The following is an 18,155-nucleotide window of genomic DNA, read 5'->3' as shown; positions in this document are numbered from 1 at the left end:
AAAGAAGGATGAATTCCCTTGGAAGAAAAAAATCTGTATTTTTCGAGTTAGAATATTGGAAATATCATCATGTTCGCCACTGTCTCGATATTATGCACATTGAGAAAAATGTGTGCGATAATCTTCTTGGGACTTTATTAAATATGCGAAAGTCAAAAGATAGTGAGGCGGCCCGGCGTGATATGGTTGATATGGGTGTTAGACATGATTTGGCTCCACAAGTAGGAGAAAAGAAAATGTATCTGCCTCCATCCCCTTTCACTTTGTCAAAGGCAGAAGAAAAAGGTCCCGAACTCATTGTTGTGTATGAAACTTCCATCTGGACACAGATCAAATATCAAAAATTGTGTGTCCATGTCGGATTGTAAGATATACGGGCTTAAATCACATGATTGCCACATCCTCATCCTACAACTTCTTCCTGTTGGAATTCGTTCCGCACTTCCGAAAAATGTTAGGGTCACAATAATACGACTGTGTTTCTTTTTCAACGCTTTGTGCAACAAAGTTGTTGATTTATCAAAACTTGATAAATTGCAGATGTGATACTAACCTTGTGTGATCTAGAAAAGATATTCTATGCCTAATTTTTTGATGTAATGGTACATCTCGTAGTCCACTTGGTCCAAGAATTGCGTTTATATGGACATGTCTTCTATCGATGGATGTATGCATTCGAACGATTCAATAAAGTGCTAAAGAGCTATGTGCGAAACCGATATGCTCCGGAGGGTTGTATGGCAGAAAGTTACTTTAAAGAAGAATCGGTTGAATTTTGCACCGAATTTCTTAGGCAGCAGTACACAACTGCCGGTCTCCTAGTTGAGCAAGGCAAGCAATCTGGTGCGTTATCAGCGGCAATTGTAAAGGTGGTACAAGAAAAAGAGCGAGATGAGGCGCATCTACATGTCCTACAAAACAGTGCCGAAGTATACCCCTATATAATGTGAGTTTAATTACCTATATTTCTCGATTGTGCCAATGATTTATGAATACCTTTTTGAATATGTGCATTTCTGCAGAATGCACAAAGAGTCTTTGGAAGAATTGTACCGAGTGAAGAAGAAAAGTGTTCATTGGCTCATGGGAGAACACAATCGGCTATTTGCTGATTGGTTTCAGAAAAAAGTAGGTTGTTAAGAGTTTTAAATTCACAAATCCTTTGTTTAATAATACTTAAAAATTAAGTAGGCTGTTAGGACTTTTAAGTAGGCAATTTAATCCTTTAATTGGCTATTATTTGTAGGTCTGTAGTGAAATGAGTGAGAACAGAGATGGCGTTTCAGAGACGCTGAGATGGCTCGCTGGAAAACCTTCTTTTTCTGTTTTAACCTATCAAGGTTATTCAGTGAATGGAGTCCGATACTTCACCAAGGACAGAGATGATGCACGAGTTGTTCAAAACAGCGGGGTCTCGGTAGTTGCTAAGGCAGTACAAGTGTGTAGTGCGAAGGACTTGAACCCCGTTGAGAGTGATATGACCTTTTATGGCATAATCTTGGAAGTATGGGAGTTGGATTACCATAATTTTAAAGCCCCATTATTCTTATGTAAATGGGCAGAGAATGATAAAGGCATAAATATTGATGACCTAGGCTTCACACTTGTGGATTTCAATCGACAAGGCCATAAGAAGGACAAGTACATCTCTGTTGACCAAGTTCATCAGGTTTTCTATATAGAAGATCCAGTTGATCCTGCTTGGTCAATTGTACTAACTGCAACAACTCGAGACTATCAAGAGCTTTATAATGATGATGATTTGGGTGACACCATAATGGAACATCCCCCCTTCTGTTGTAACATCCCTCCCTGTAGGCCTAATGTTGAGGGAACTTGGGTTAAAAACTGATATATTTAAATTTCTATTGTAATTTAGTTTTCTATTGATGAATGAACAATACCTTCGTGTTTCACTAATGTAATTTATATGAATTTCATTAATGTAATTTATGCATTTCATTAATATGATTCATCTGCATTTCATTAATATAATTTATATGCATTTCATTCATTTAATTTACTTGAATTTTATTCATGTAATTTATCTGCATTTTATTCATGTATGCTTACTGACTAATGCCTTTATATTTTGTGAAACAGAGTGAAGGATAAAAATGGTGAAGAAACATACATCCAAGAAAGGAAAGCTGCAAAAAAGAAGGGAACTTCCAAAGATGGAAAGCAAATTGTGGAGGTCAGAGAGCCAGCACTTGAGTTGGCTGATCAAGCAGCGGAAGGTGCATCTCAAAAAGCAACAGAAGGTACAGAAGGTACTTCTGATTCTAAAAAAAAGGCTGGGAGCTTCGAGAGGTGTTTCATCTCTTCACAAGGTAGTGGTGAAGAAGGCACAGGGCAAGAGATTCAGAGTCCAGTACAATCAATTTGGAGAACCTGTCGGAGACACTAGGTGTACCTTACAGTCCTACATAGGGCACCTCGCAAGGACTATGATTCCGATCGACATTGATAGCTGGCCACGTGTCGATCGAGAATTGAAGGAAAAGTTATGGCTTGATGTTAAGGTAATAAAGTACACTTGACACACACAACTTGTTTTTAATAATAAAGTATAACCCTTGATATTGTTTTTATTTCATTTTTAATAGGGTACATTTAAAGTAGCTCCTGAAAGTGAGGGCATGGTGTTGAAGTCTGCAGGAGAAAAGTGGAGGCAATTTAAAAAAGATTTAACTACTAAACATGTTATGCCTTATCTTGAAAAAAGAAAAAATTGAGAAAGCCTCCGAAAAAGTACCAGTTCGTTGGTAAAGAAGGTTGGACAAGATTTGTCGCGCTAAGGACAAATGAAAAGTGGCTGGAATGGATAAATTAAACTTGTTGCTTCTTAACTATTTTTATTTTACACTTTACCTTCGTATGATTTATCCAGTTTACATGCATGTTGTAGAAACTACGTGGCCTGCAGAGTGAAAGAGTGTGCAAGCAAAAGTATCACCATCGGCTGTCAAGGAAGGGGTACATTAGTCTGCAAGAGTAAGAAGTAAGATCTTATAAATTCTTTCCTATACATGTCTAAGATAACACCTTATAACTGTTTCTTGTTCTTAAACAGATAAAGAAAGGGACAATGAAGCCCGATATGAAACCAGATCGGGCAATATTATGGAAAAAGTCTCGAAAGCCTAAGATTGAGAATGATATGGCAAATATCGAGGACGATGAGGTTGAAACTGAGGACGATGAGGATGGTGAAAATCGCTATCATCAGTTTTTGACAAAATTGTAAGCATTAATATATATAAATTTCAGTGTCAAAATTTGCCATATTTGTGCTATATTTTTGACAAATATTTGCCATATTTGTAAGATATATTTGCCAAATATTTGCTATATTTCTGCTATATTTTTGCCAAATATTTGCCATATTTGTAAGATATATTTTCCAAATATTTGCTATATTTCTGCTATATTTTTGCCAAATATTTTCCATATTTGTAAACATAATTTAAACTAATTCTTTTTTTATTGATAGGATGATTTACTCGAAAAAAAGGAGAAGGGAGAATTTATTCCATCTGGAAGTTTAGATGTGTTGTCTACGACACTTGGAACTCCTGAGCATTCTGGCAGAGTCCGAGCAGTTGGCGGTTATGTGATGCCGAAAATGTTCTTTAATGTGCCAAAGGAGAAAAAGTTGGGAATTACGAAGTCCGAGTTGTTGGCCCGCGATCGACTGATGGTGGAGGAGTTGGAAAGAACAAGGCGGGAAATGGCAGAGCTGAAGGCATTGTTCACTGCATCTAATCTTGGCTCTCCGAATGTGTCCGACAAAGCAAGCTGCCAACCGCTTGGAGAAGAAGATAAGCGTAAAGAAACTATCGAAAGGGAAGTACTCGATAATGAAGAAGATTGTGTTGCTTATGAGTTATGACCATCCTCCCCCAACTGAAAAGAAGGTATATTTCACATATATTCTTGTAATTGTAGAATAATAATCCAAATATAATCCTTATAATTTAAGTGTCCTAATAGTCGTAAAATAATTTTATAATTGACTCCTTATAATTGTAGGGTCCACAAATGTGTGAGCTGTCTGTGGAAAACATCGAAAACAAGGTTGCTTTTGGTACTGTTTTCAATGATGACAATTTGAATCTTGTTGTGCACGGGGTTCCCTTAAAGCCTGGACATGTTCGTGTGTCAGTTGACGGACACATTCAACCAGATGCGGTAGTTCTTGTGCCGGTTCCTGGTGAAATAGAGCTAGTTCGTGAGGCAGTTGGTTCACACGTGGCATGGCCTCGAAATCTGATCAGCCTCCGAACAGTTGTGGTGGTATTCAACATTTGCTTGTTAATTGCTTACTACAAACAGTCTAATTCTCTATAATTTGTCTAATTACATTTTCATTCATTTTTATGTAGAAAAAGAAAAGAGATGTGCCACAGTCGAAAAACAAGGGTGAGGTGCAAAAACTTCACGAGGTGTTCAATAAAATGAAGGTGAATAACAAAGTGCCACTCCAGTACAAGATATTATTTGTGTTGTAAAAAGTGGGAATCGGACTTAGTCGGTAAAGGCACCGTCTAGTGATTAATCGGATAATCGGGGATTAATCGGAGTGATTAATCGGAATCAATTTAATATTATTTTTTAAACCAGATAAATATAAGTATAAATATATTTATATTTACAATAGATTTATAATCATATAATTTTATAAATTAAAAAATTAATGGTTTTATCCATAAAATATCTATTTTCTAGATATTTAGGTCAATTCATCCCATAAGACCATAGTACAATGTGTCTTAAAATTAATTTTAAAATTTTAAAAAATTTTACTATGATTTTAAATTTTTTTAAATTTATCGAGTTTTTACCGATTTTTGCCGATTATACCATCTTTTGACCGATTAATCCTGTCTTTGACCGATTTTTCACGAAAAACGCTTTTTTCACCGATTAACTTTAATCGAGACGGTGGCCGACCAAACAGCGATTAATCGGCGATTAATCCCGATTTTTAGAACACATGGTATTATATAAACATGTCACGACATTTATGAAAGCCAGTGGGGAATCGATCCCGATTCCATGTGATCCTGATATGTTTGGAGTTGAAAAGACTATATATATATTGCATGAGAATTTGTGAGCACTTTTAGAGTTTGACATGATCGGACAAGCTGCCATAGCTGCTTACATGGCGTATGTACTTTTATTTATGTGTTATTATTTTTTTCCCATTTATTTAATATTCAAGAATTTATCTAATCATTTGTTTTATACCGCATACATAGGCACTTTCACAGTACAATTAAAAATGAGCGCAACAATGATGACGTCTTCTTATATGAATTCTTTGATCCTGCCGCCACATTTAAGTTGAATGCGGATTTTCAAAGCTATGTTGGTAGTCGATTGGGAAAGGGTAATCTCAATCACATATACTTCATGCCACATAATCATAAGTAAGTTTTTGTAACTAAGATTGTGGCTTTTAAGTTGTTATTGGTGATTTTTAAAATATTTTGACGTGTGTGAAATTTTATAATCATACAGTGTTCATTGGATTTTGGTGGTCATATGGGATGACGATGTTTACCTTCTCAATCCTTTGGCTCATCATGGTCGTTTTGATGACCTAGAAAAAGCTTTATTGGAGTAAGACTGCTATGTATGATTAAGTTGTCTTAATTAATTACTTTCGTATATTATCGATTATGGATAAATCACATTAATAATTGCAGGACAATAAAACAAGTTAATGCTGAAACTGGCAGGGAAAACAAAGCTCTTAAAATCAAGAATCTTGCCGTAAGGATTTTTTTTGATTTTGTGATAGTACTGTCTACTTGCCATTCCAGGCGGACCCAGAGTTTCTACCTTACCGGGGCTAAAACGCTTGAAGCATGGTAGATTGTCACATAATATAGTGGAGGCTAAAGACCAAAGAAAATCGCATTTAATTTAATATAATAATAATACGTAGATGCGAAAAAATTCATGTCATTTTTTTTCGAACTCTCATGTTTCTACGAGTTAGTCAAAATTAATTTCGAGTTTATAATATTTATGTACTATGAAATATATAAATTATAATTAATAATTAATAATTTTGTGTTGAATGTGAAATTATAAAAAAGATATATCATAAAAAAATTAACAAATAAATTCGAACATAAAGTTATGATATATTAAAAACCTAAATAAATTTTAATTACATTTTTGTTGACATTTAGATTAACGAAATAAATAGTAACATATAATAACAAAATTGTTGATATTTTTAATATTTATGCTATATTTATATAAGTGTCTTACACAAATTAGAAAATTTAAAAAAATAAAACAGAGAATGATAAGTTATATAGTGTTAACATAAAAACATTACAAGGCGTGAACAGTGGAGACTGATATACAGATGGAAACTCAGAATTGTCAAAAGAGGATCAGGTTTTAAAAATTTCGTGCGGGGCTAATGATCAATAAATCATGATTAAGACTAATAAAATTTTGAGTGTTCAAAATCTTGCCCGGGCTGAGGCCCACCTCAGCCCCTTCACAGGTCCGCCACTGCATTCCATCACTTTATTTCTCAATCTGATTATATATTACTGTTACTGGAATATATAGGGATCCCCCAAACAGCCCGGTGGCGTTGAATGCAGTTATGTGGTCATGCGGTATATGAGAGATATCGTTTTTGACAAGGAAGTATCTTTTGCTACTAAGGTACATCAGTTTGGTACTTATTTGTGCCATGTTTACTGTTTTCAATATTTATTAATTTCCCTTCTCTATTTTGAATTTGTAGTGGGCGTCCAAGACTCGCAAGTCTTATACTCCGGAAGAGCTGGACAAGGTTCATCTCGACGCCATCAATTTCATCCAGGACAAAATGTGATACACAATTCTATTGTCTCAGTTTGGGCTATCGAACAGTACTGTAATTATTAAGTTGGTTTTTGGGTAAATATTACTGTAAATTGCGTATGAAATGCTTTGATTGGATGTAATTGCGGTTGCGTATGATAGAATTTGGTAGCTAGGTATCAAGTTGTTGGGATTACTATTGGATTTTTGATTTGGTAAATTTTGGTTTCATGCAAAAATAGGGCTGCTCTTTTTAATTACATTCAAAAAAGACATCGATTACTAGCTTGTACATAAAAACTGATGTTAAAGACCTTGAATTTACAATAGTCTAATATGGAAGATAACCGATGTCTAAAAAAGTCTATAACATCAAGTAAACATCATCTGAAAGCAAAAAAACCTGATGTTATAACAACTTTTAACAACAGTTAAATAGATATAGCCGATGTGTTATTAAGTTTTTTGACATCACATTAAAAAAATACCGAATTTAAAAACCCAAAAAGACATCGTTTGTTTTGTAACTCACGATGTTAAAGCTTGTAAACTACTTGTGTCTGATATGTTTTACTACACCTAATGCGCCTAATATTGATCTTGAAGTAGTTAATTTTATAACAAAAATGGGATCTTAGACATGAGGTACACCCAGAAGCGCTGTGTAATCCCAGTTTAGACATCAGATTTTAGCCGATGTCTTTGCACGGGTACCTTTAACATCACACGCGAAGACATCGGTCGAATTTTAGATAGACATCGGGTTTTAGCCGATGTCTAAGGCCTTTTTTCTAGTAGTGACACACCTTCGATTTTGAGGCACTCATGTAAGTAGGTTCTCGTTAAGGTAATACACAATCCCTCTATGCTTCCTCTATCATTATCATTACCAGCTAATTTACTCTAGGAATAGCCTGATAAAATGTAATGTCCAACATCTTTGAAGTATACATGCCCATAATCCAATGTTACTTTAACTTAACGGAGTATTCTCTTTGCTGCTTTATAGTGTAGCACAATGGGCTTCTCCCCAGAATAAAGTACTTATATACCTGCCGCATTACGCACTCGATACTTACGGATTCTTGAGTGCACGGGATTTTTTGGGGTTTCTTGGCTCTCACCCACGAGTGAAAGAAATTATTGAAGATACATAAACACATAATCGATTAAGTACGTTAAAATGCATCATTTGTATTATCAAGTAAGAATGACAAATATTATTAAGGATAATCAACTATTTTAGTTGACTATATATTTAGTATAATTTAAATGAAACTCCTGAAATATATATACTACATATATATTTACTATGTTAATATATGTCGAATGTCCCGCACCCGAATCCTCATAATTTTATATTTACCCATTTTTCCGTATTCTCGTCTACTTTAATTTTAAACTTCATGATGTTTGCATAAATAGCTATGATTAAAATTCATCACCTTCCTTTCTTGTGTATACAACATGCTCATCATATGGGCATCTTTAGAAACCCAAATCCTTTAGACATTTGTTAAGACGAGCATCTGAGGCCCCTAGGGCTTGGCCTAATCCGTAAAGTGCTTTTAACAACATGTATAGAACATGCGCTTTTGATTTCTTTTCACGAAACACCCTGGTTGAGTTACATATATATAGACTTATTCAACTAGTTCACCATTCAAATAATCTATTTTCTCGTGAAGATGGTGAACTTCACATCCATTGGCTGACAGTGCTAGCAGTAAACAGACTAGTCTGTTTACTAGAAACAATACTGTTTCTAGTCCTGTAACCGGCGCGAACGCCTCTGTATAATCGATGCCTTTTTTCTGCTCAAAACCCCTTCCAACAATTCTGACAGTGTACTTTATTACCCATAATACCTTCTGTTTCATGTTGATCATAGTTCCAGCTTTTGCTTTCTTCAAATCTTCTAAAATTGAGCTGACGTTTTTTCTCTTTCCAAGCTTCATATAGTGTCTCTCCATTCAAAACACGAGTGGGCAATCTGTTTGAAATTTACACCAGTGTCTAACCGCTCCCCAAAACGTAGATAGCTTTTTTTTTTCTCCTTCAAGAAGCTCCTTGTCAATGCAACCATTGTCCTATATATATTTCGACGTTCGACAACTCCGTTCGGTTGTAGAGTATACCCAAACCGCACTTTAAATTTTTTAGTTGGTTCTAGAACGTCATCTTTACTTTTTAAACATGTATAGCCAAACAAACTTATTAACTAATTCATTTGTGTAGGGGAAGGAAAACTGCTACTACTTGTCATTTAAAACTAAAGACTAACAATGTATATAAAATCTAAAAAACTAGTAGGTGCACACCTAAGGTGGTGGCTATAAATTCTGAGAAATAAAAGCAACTTACGAGACTTATTCTTGCTGTTATTTCATATAAAATAAAAGCTATATTTAATTAAATAACACTTAAGCTTAAATTAACAAATATTACTCCAACATGGTGGTATAATGTGTAGAATTAATATCTTGTATATATCTCATTTACAAACGATTTATGAATCTTTTTTACTGATTTGGTAATTTTAGAAAAACCTGATCTACTAAGCTTCAAATTTCCAAGAAGAAAGAGATCCGTGCTCCCACAGTATTGTCTAACAAGCATAGGAAGACTACACCGACAGCTACTGCAGATCCAACATGAACAACTGGGTGCAGAAAAGACACCAAACGAAGATGGAGATGATTGTCTCATTGATAATAAGAATGTGATGTCTTTCTATTAGAATCTTTACTTATTAAAGAATAAGTAAAGATTTATCATATACTTACATTGATCGGAGGGATGATCGTTGTTGTTATACCATATTTTTTGTGAAATCGCAGAGAAAATTATCTTTCTTTGGTAGAAAAGTGAAGTTTAATTAGAAAGAAGAAGGGGAGGCCATAGCTGTCGGTTGATTGTTCAAACTAACTTAACGGACAACAAATTTAAATATATTATTCTGCAACGGTCAATTTAAATGTGGCTGTTGACATTAATTACGGTTGGTGAATTAGCAAATTTAAATTCATTAATATTATGACGGACTATGTTCTCTATGTCGTAAGCTCTAGTAAAACGACGTCAGTGTAAGAATTGGTACTTTTTGAAAAAAATTTTAAATTAAGGGAAACTATTTAACTAAGCTACTTTACGACAGATCTGTTATCCGTCCTAACAACTTACGATGGACACTTGATGTACATATCTCTCCTCTGCTTAACCCATCCATTCCTTGATTCATCAGTACTTCATCTTTGCATTTCTGTATTCCTTCCAAATGTTCGGGTTGAAAAATTATTTTGCATAGCATGTCATGTATAGCATCCAAGTTACATACTTTATTTTCTTCTCTTTTTTTTTGCCATAAAACATGCTTTAATTTCTAGTTTCTCAAACTCTTTGAATAATTCCTTGGTCATCGTTAGCATATTCAAGCTATCTTTTCTGCTCAAGGTATCTGCTAAAGTATCTGCTACTACTACAGTAGCCTTTCTAGGATGATAGTTGATGGTGTAATCATATACCTTAATTAACTTCAACCACATTCTTTTTCTTATAATCAACTCTTTATGAGTGTAAAAATACTTCAGACTCGTATGATCCGCGAATATTTCACAATTTACTCGATTTAACTAATGTCTCCAAACTATTAAAACTAAGTTTGCACAGAAGCAATATATGTGTTTGTATATCAGAAGTGTGTGCGCAGAGAAACTCAGTACATGCAAGGTAAAACTCACACTTTTCATTAACTGCATGCAGACATAAATAAAATACATGACCACGCTCACAAGGTGGCTAAAAACTACCTACTGCTTCCTATCTCAACTCCACTACCTTTATTTTCTACTAACTGCTGACTGAAACAAACGGCTACATCTCTAGACTCTCAAACAAAGTACATATAAAATAAATAATAAATGAGTTTAAGATTAATGTGCCAACACAAACTGCAATAGCGAGATCATGTATAACTACTAGCTCTAAATCGAAAATAGGGTAATTCTACTAGTGAGGTTTGGCTTTAGTTAAAGCATACATGATCAGTTTACCATGTTGCATCAATACAAAAATCCTAAGCACCGCCCTAAATTACAAAATCTCCTTGATTGCTAGGAATGCTAGAATTGGAGCGGATACTGACCTATGATCTAATTCTTGAAAGCTTTCCTCATATATAATATTTCCTTCACACTTATGATTCTTCCTCGTAAGCTTGGTCAAAGGTAATTCTTCTTCAAGGATTCCCAAACAAATCTTAAATAAATATATATCCTTCAAAACCTAAGAAACTTCATACCTATATATATTCGATAGGGTTTCCCAGAGTTGGAGAGGTGGTGGTATAGGGAGAGAGAACACATGGACAGAGGAGAATAAAGGAGTAGACGGGAAAAAGTGACCAATAGAGACTATTGTAGAGAGGGAGAGAGTGTAGAGAGCGGTATGTATAGAATTTTATATCTATATATTGGTTGTGAAAATAAAATTATAGATTGGTTGACTTTTATAATTGAAAACTCTGATTATTCCCAAGCCCTGGTTTATAAAACATTTATATCAAAGTCATAAATAATATATAGGGGCAACATTCTAAGACTAATAAAACTTATATTTTTTGTTGCATTATAAATTATTTTTTAATATTATTAATATAAGGATATTTTTTAAAATAAAAAGTAATACTCCACTAATCATTTGAACCAAACATACACATATAGGTATCTAACGAGACCCATATTCTTACTCATATTATACGTAAACAAGTGCTAGCATTTTAATTTGTAGTCAAAACAAGGGTACTCAATATTTGATAATATTAAATATTAATAAAATTAGTTAAAATAAATTGTACATGTATCTTTTGCTATTACATTCATCAAAGAAAGTGTTAGGACCAAAAAATAAATTATGAATTAACATACTATGCCAAGGAAAGAAAACGGAAGAGTTCATATATATATATATATATATATATATATATATATATATAATTAATTTAAATATTGGAACCTTTCTTATTTTTGAGTTTGACTTGTTTGATATTATTTAAGTATAGAATCACTTATTTATTTTTTACAGTATTATTTATTATACACTGTTGGGTTTTATATTAAAAAATATAGATAATGAACCCATAATTAGAAATAAGAAATTATAAGATAATTAATAAGAAAGATAATGTGCGAAGAATCTTATTGACATAATTTTTGAATTTTTTATTCAAATAATTGATCTCATCATATCTTCAAATCACCTACACGTAGACTATTATATTTATATTCTCCCCTGTTAAAAGTAGAAATAGAAAAAAAAAATACTAAGTTATAGATAAAAAACTGAAATACACCAACACAAAATAAGAAAGCGAAAGTTGAAAGTTGTATCTTGGATTCTTTTTGCTGTACTTTTCAAATTTTATACTTTTATTTTGACTAAATTTTTGACTTTTTGCAAGATTTTTGATAATCATAAGTTTCTTTTGCACTTATAAATACAAGACAGGTCCTTCAACCTTGTGTGCCTGTTGTGGTCTTGTATATTGGAGTGCATTTCTCGTATAGTTGAGGTATTGTTTACTTTTTCATTTCAATTGATTGAAAGATTGTTAAATAATTTCATTTTTCAATTATTTCTTGTCGGGTAATTTTGTTCCAACACCTTTTTCCTGTATAATCACACGATTATGTGTTTGAAATAATCAGATCTGGTTCATGTTTATGTAGGTATTTTTAATATTTGAATTGTTGTCATAGTGACACTACTTATCTCTCTCTCCGTAAAACTTAAGAAATATATACACGGGTTTTGTTTATGTACAAATTTCTAATATTTGAATTGTTGTCGCACTACTTTTCTCTCTCAGGACTTAATACACAGATATTTGTTATCATCATGGTTAGAAAAGCTTGCTTTCATTGTGGGATTGATGGTAAGTCTTTCTCAGTCTCAAAACTTGCATTTCTTGACATAAAAACTTTTATGTATGATAGATTTCTATAACATATGTTGGTAAAGAGTGGAATATGATATATTTGAATCGAAAATCTGTTTCTTAGTGACACTATTTTATTTTCTTATTTATCAAGTCCTTTTTCAATAGAAAATTGTTCAACATTTTAGATGAATCAATTCTACAAAATTTACTTTTACTCATAAATTTATATTTTTATTAGTTTCACTTTCACCGGTATTCTGAATTCTATTTTGATAAATTTTTAAAAGATTCAAATAAATTTTTATTGAGTAATCATATCATAAAATCATTTTCTTATAACTTATACTTGTCGCAAATATATATTAATTTTATTTTGAAATCCATTCTTTTCAACTACATCGTTAAATGAATTCTCTTTTGAAATTCAAATTTTTTTTATTGATTATATCTTATTATATTAATTTAAATTTTTCCCAAATTTATATGATATTTAGTATGGAAATTAAGTCATAATATTCAAAAACTAAGTTAAAATCTATATGATAACAAAATTAAGTATAATATTTTTTTACATTAATTCTAAAATTATTCTCCCACTCCTTATACAATATTATTGTATCCTCATGTCACTTCTTTTGTGGCATGAGCCTATTGAATTATTAATCTCAAAATTAGTATGAGAAATAATGTCTGATATTTGTTCAAGCTATTCCATATTTTAGGAAGTTTAGCTTAATAAGTCAAGTAGTGGTTTATTCATTTGAGTGCTGTGAAACTAATACTGCTATATATAAGAGGGTCTATTCAGTATGGATTGGTTTATACAAAGAATGGTGGAAATAGTATCATTACTAGGTTTTCTGACAGTGATTTGGGTGCCTGTGTGGATGAAAGTCTAATCTCCTGGGTGTCTCAAAAATAGAGATGTGTGGCATTGTCTTTATGTGAAGCCCTATTCATGGCGGCTGCTGCAGCAGCCTGTCAGGTATCTGGCTGAGTAATGTTTTGAGTCAAATTTCGGCTGATTTTGTTTTGGTCCAGTTACTCTATATATTGACAATAAATGATCAGCCATTGATTTGGCGAAGAATATGGTGTTCCATGGAAGGAGAGCAGAGTACTGCTTGACAAAGGGTCTGGTCATGACTGTTAAGTTTGAAAAAATGTGGAATCTTCTAGGAGTCAGAGAATTAACCAACAGAGTTCGAGATTAGGGGGGAATTGTTGGATTATTAATCCCAAACTTGGGATGAGAAATAAGAAAAAGGGCCCCGTATATCATAAAACTTATAGCTAATGCCCAAAATATCAGAGTTCAAAAAAATGGCCCCAAATATCATTTAGTAATGTTTGATAATCTAAGGTTTCAAGGATTGAAAATCACTGCAAAACGCTAAACGATCTAGGGTTTTAGCAGTAAAACACACTACATATATTAGCGTCTAGGGCTTCTAACGCTAGATAGTGCAGCGTTAGATCGTGTAGCGTTAAAACGAAACACAGAATAGACGCTACACGATCTAACGTTTTGAATGAAAAAATGATAGATCATGGCCATCTTTTCTGATACTAATGTTTGGGGCCTTTTCCTCCCAAATTGCGAGACTAGAGGGCCAACACCCAATAAATAATGTCTGATATTTGTTTGAGCTATTCCAGTTGTCTGATATTTTAGGAAGTTTAGCTTAAGAAGTCAAGTTGTGGAGTATGTTTAGGAATCAGTCATTGAGTGATCCTTGTTTTTAATTAGCTTTCTCTGTTTTGTGCCTTTTCTTTCTTAATATATTTTGTTATGTGTTAGCATAAGCTATATTTATTGTGTTCAATGGAACAGAAACAGGACTCTGGAGAACTGGCCCAGCTGAGAAGCCAGTTTTATGCAACGCCTGTGGTACTAGGTGGCGAGTACAAGGAACTCTTGCTGACTACATTCCTAGGCATGGATCAGCTAAGATACATGAGCCAAGTACTGCAGGTTAGACACTTAAACTTCAATGAAAATGATGGAATGTTGAAATATGTGCACCACAATTTGTTACATATGAATGCTAACATCAAGTAAAATACTAGTATAACTTACTTAGGGACAAAAAGAACTTCATAATATATCTTGTATAATGTGTAGAATATCTTGTATATATCTCACTTACAAACGATTTATGAATCTTTTTTACTGATTTGGTAATTTCAGAAAAACCTGATCTACTTAGCTTCAAAGTTCCAAGAAGAAAGAGATCCATGCTCCCACAATATTGTCTGACAAGCATAGGGAGACTACACCGACAACTACTACAGATCCAACATGAACAAGAGGGTGCAGAATTGAAGGAAGTTGATGAAGATGATTGTCTCATTGATAATAAGAATGTGATGTCTTTCTACTAGAATGTTCACCCTTCTATGTGGCACAAAAGCCATGAATAATTGAATATACATTAGTTTATAACTGGAAATATTTGGTTTTCTTATTGTGTGCCTATATTGCTATTTTATGGTCATTATTTGATCAATGTTTTTATATTAATGCTGATGTTTATTAGTGCACAAAATGCTTTTGCTTTTTATTTTAAACTTATCTTATGACTTTCTATACTTAAGATAATACCAAAGTATAGAAAGCTCACACACCTTGTTCCTTTTATTTTAAACCTATCACATGAAAGTGGTTAGACGCTTTTGGAAATAAACTTAAATTTTGATATGACACTAGCTATTTACGACGGAAATTAAAAATTGTGTCATTTTTGCTCAACTAATAAGTTCGAAAAACCGTCATAATTTTCTATGTGCGTCGTAAGTATAAAGAAGCGTCGTACGTTGATATGGTAGATTATAATCATAGTTAAAATTACGACGTATACTTCCATCATATGTACATTGTGGACCCACAATTTCATATTTTTTCTCTCTCTAGATGACTTAATACACAAATATTTTTTGTAACAACCGAAAAATTTACAAGTACCTGAGTGTAAAAATTATTTTATTTAAATGATTACTATGTCGAAATATTAATTAATTCTAGATTTATTATTATGTGGTACAGAATATTTTATTAAGATTATGTAGTTGTGTGGATTCTCTAATCAAGAAATAAAATTTGGTGTTGTTAGTGATTAGAAAGATTCATTTACATGAATATAATCAGTAAACGCGAAATTTTTAAGTTTCGGGACTCGCTAATATTACCCTACACCATAGATGGCTTTTCCCAACGTTTTAGCCTACTGTTGCCGTTGCTAATTGTTGCAGAAGGTATATTTGTTCTTTTCCATAACAACAATATTCTAAAATGTTGCCATAGATATTAAGAAATGTTGCAAAAAAATAATATTTATTATAATATAATAAATATAGCTGGGTAGTTTAATTATATTCACCGGTACGAAAAATGTAGCTGGGTAGTTTAATTATTTATTTAGCAAAAAGAGCTACATTGTAGTTGAGAAAAGATTGTAGAAAACACACGGCGTTAGATTGTGCGTGCTAGATATTTAGACTATATTTGAGAGTCTTGTTTATACGAAGAATAGGGTAACCTCGAGTTTTTATTTAGTTATCGACTCGTGAGCAAATATTATGTTATACCCGAGATAATTATTTTATCTTTATTATTTTATTAATTTGGGAATTAGTCAGGAGAATATTATAATTAATAATCTATATATTTAATTATTTTTATACTGGTATTTAGTTATTAAAATATTTGTATTTATTAGAAAAAAAAACCGATACGAGAAAATAGGAATCGAGCTGAGTACCATACCATACCATACCATACGTACTCAGTATTCCCGCTTAGAGCAGGGTCTGAGGAGGGTAAAATGTACGCAGCCCTGCCCCTACCTTTAAAGTAGAGAGGTTGTTTCTGTGAAGACCCCCGGCTTAGTGCACAATAATTAAAAGGGTGTGTGATACAATATTATTACAATACCTTAGCTCATGGCCTTATTCACATGAGACTTACCGAAACATTACCCATCAGCAGTGGCAAAGTCCGGTGGAGGAAACAATTGCAAGGATAAAGGCGTGGGAGAAGAGAGATTGGTGCAAACCTCTTCCTAAAGCATAACACCCCAATACTCAAAACCTCTGTAAACCACGAGACCGAGTCTCAACTACTTTAATACGCCGTAGCCAATCATTCTTATCAAATGTCATATCCCCCGTGAGATTTAGGGCTCCCAAGTCCAAACTTAATTGATCAGACCACGTGCGACGGGGCCGACCTCTCTTTCTCTTGCCCCGAACCGATAAGTGTTCAACTCTTCGAACCGGCGCTGAATTACATTTACGCCTAACATGTCCATACCAACGTAAACGCCCTCCCTTATTTTCTTAGAGATAGGCTCAACACCTAAAAGACGGCGAAAAGTAACACTCGGTATATGATCTGTCATGGTGTTACCACAAATCCAACGCAACATGCGCATTTCTGCTGTCTCTAGTCGACACTCCTGAACTTTTCACAATGGCCAACACTCAGAACCATATAGTAATGACGGTCTAATTGCCACCCGATAAAATTTACCCTTCAACTTCAACGGTACATTTTTGTCACACAACACACCAGTAGCAGACCTCCAGCGTAACCATCCTGTCAAAATACGATGAGTCACATCCGCAGAAATATCACCATTACTCTGAATCATCGAACCCAAATATTTAAAAGTACTCGTTTGTGGTACACGGACCTCCGCGATGCATACAATTACATCCTCCTCATGAATCTCCTCACTGAAATTGGCCCATAAATACTCAGTTTTAGAACGACTCAATCGCAATCCATAACCCTCTAGCGATGTACGCCACCGTTCGAGGTTGACATTAACCTCGGTCCGAGACTCAGCTACTAATACAATATCATCAGCAAAAAGCATGCACCAAGGTATAGGAGCTTGAATGTCACGAGTAATCACATCCAATACAATTATGAAAAGCAAGGGGCTTTATACCGACCCTTGATGACGCCCTACCTCAACTGGAATATACTGAGTATCACCAACAGGTGTCCGAACACATGTCCCCGCCGCTGAATACATATCTTGTATGGTTCGAATATACACCGCCGGAATCCCTCGCGCTGTTAAACATCTCCAAAGAACAACCCGTGGTACACTATCATAAGCTTTATCGGGACGGAACTTGGGGCCCAAGTTGTAAAACTTGGAGCCCAAGTATTTTGAGTAGTCCCCAAGTAATTATGTGATTAAGAAATAATTAGAGGGCTATTAAAGTGATAATTGCAATTAGAAAATATAGAATAAAAGCAAGGAAATTAGGTCAGTACTTCCTTACCAAAACAAAACAAATGGGAAGGATTGGAGATTTGGCGAGAGGAGAATCAAACTTGCAGAATCTCAATTAATACCTT

At 33.8% G+C, this 18,155-nt stretch overlaps 1 protein-coding gene across 1 annotated transcript; it reads right to left on the bottom strand.

Annotated features, from left to right (window-relative positions):
• Positions 1–17,247: 17,247 nt before the first annotated feature.
• LOC108212307 (uncharacterized) lies at positions 17,248–17,661 on the bottom strand. The gene has a single exon (XM_064089817.1). The coding sequence runs from the start codon at positions 17,659–17,661 to the stop codon at positions 17,248–17,250; it is 414 nt and encodes a 137-aa protein (XP_063945887.1).
• Between the last annotated feature and the right edge of the window lie 494 nt (positions 17,662–18,155).

This window comes from Daucus carota, chromosome 3 (assembly GCF_001625215.2).
Source record: "Daucus carota subsp. sativus chromosome 3, DH1 v3.0, whole genome shotgun sequence".
Lineage (NCBI taxonomy): Eukaryota > Viridiplantae > Streptophyta > Magnoliopsida > Apiales > Apiaceae > Daucus > Daucus carota.
This window is presented reverse-complemented; position numbering and strand designations above follow the sequence as displayed.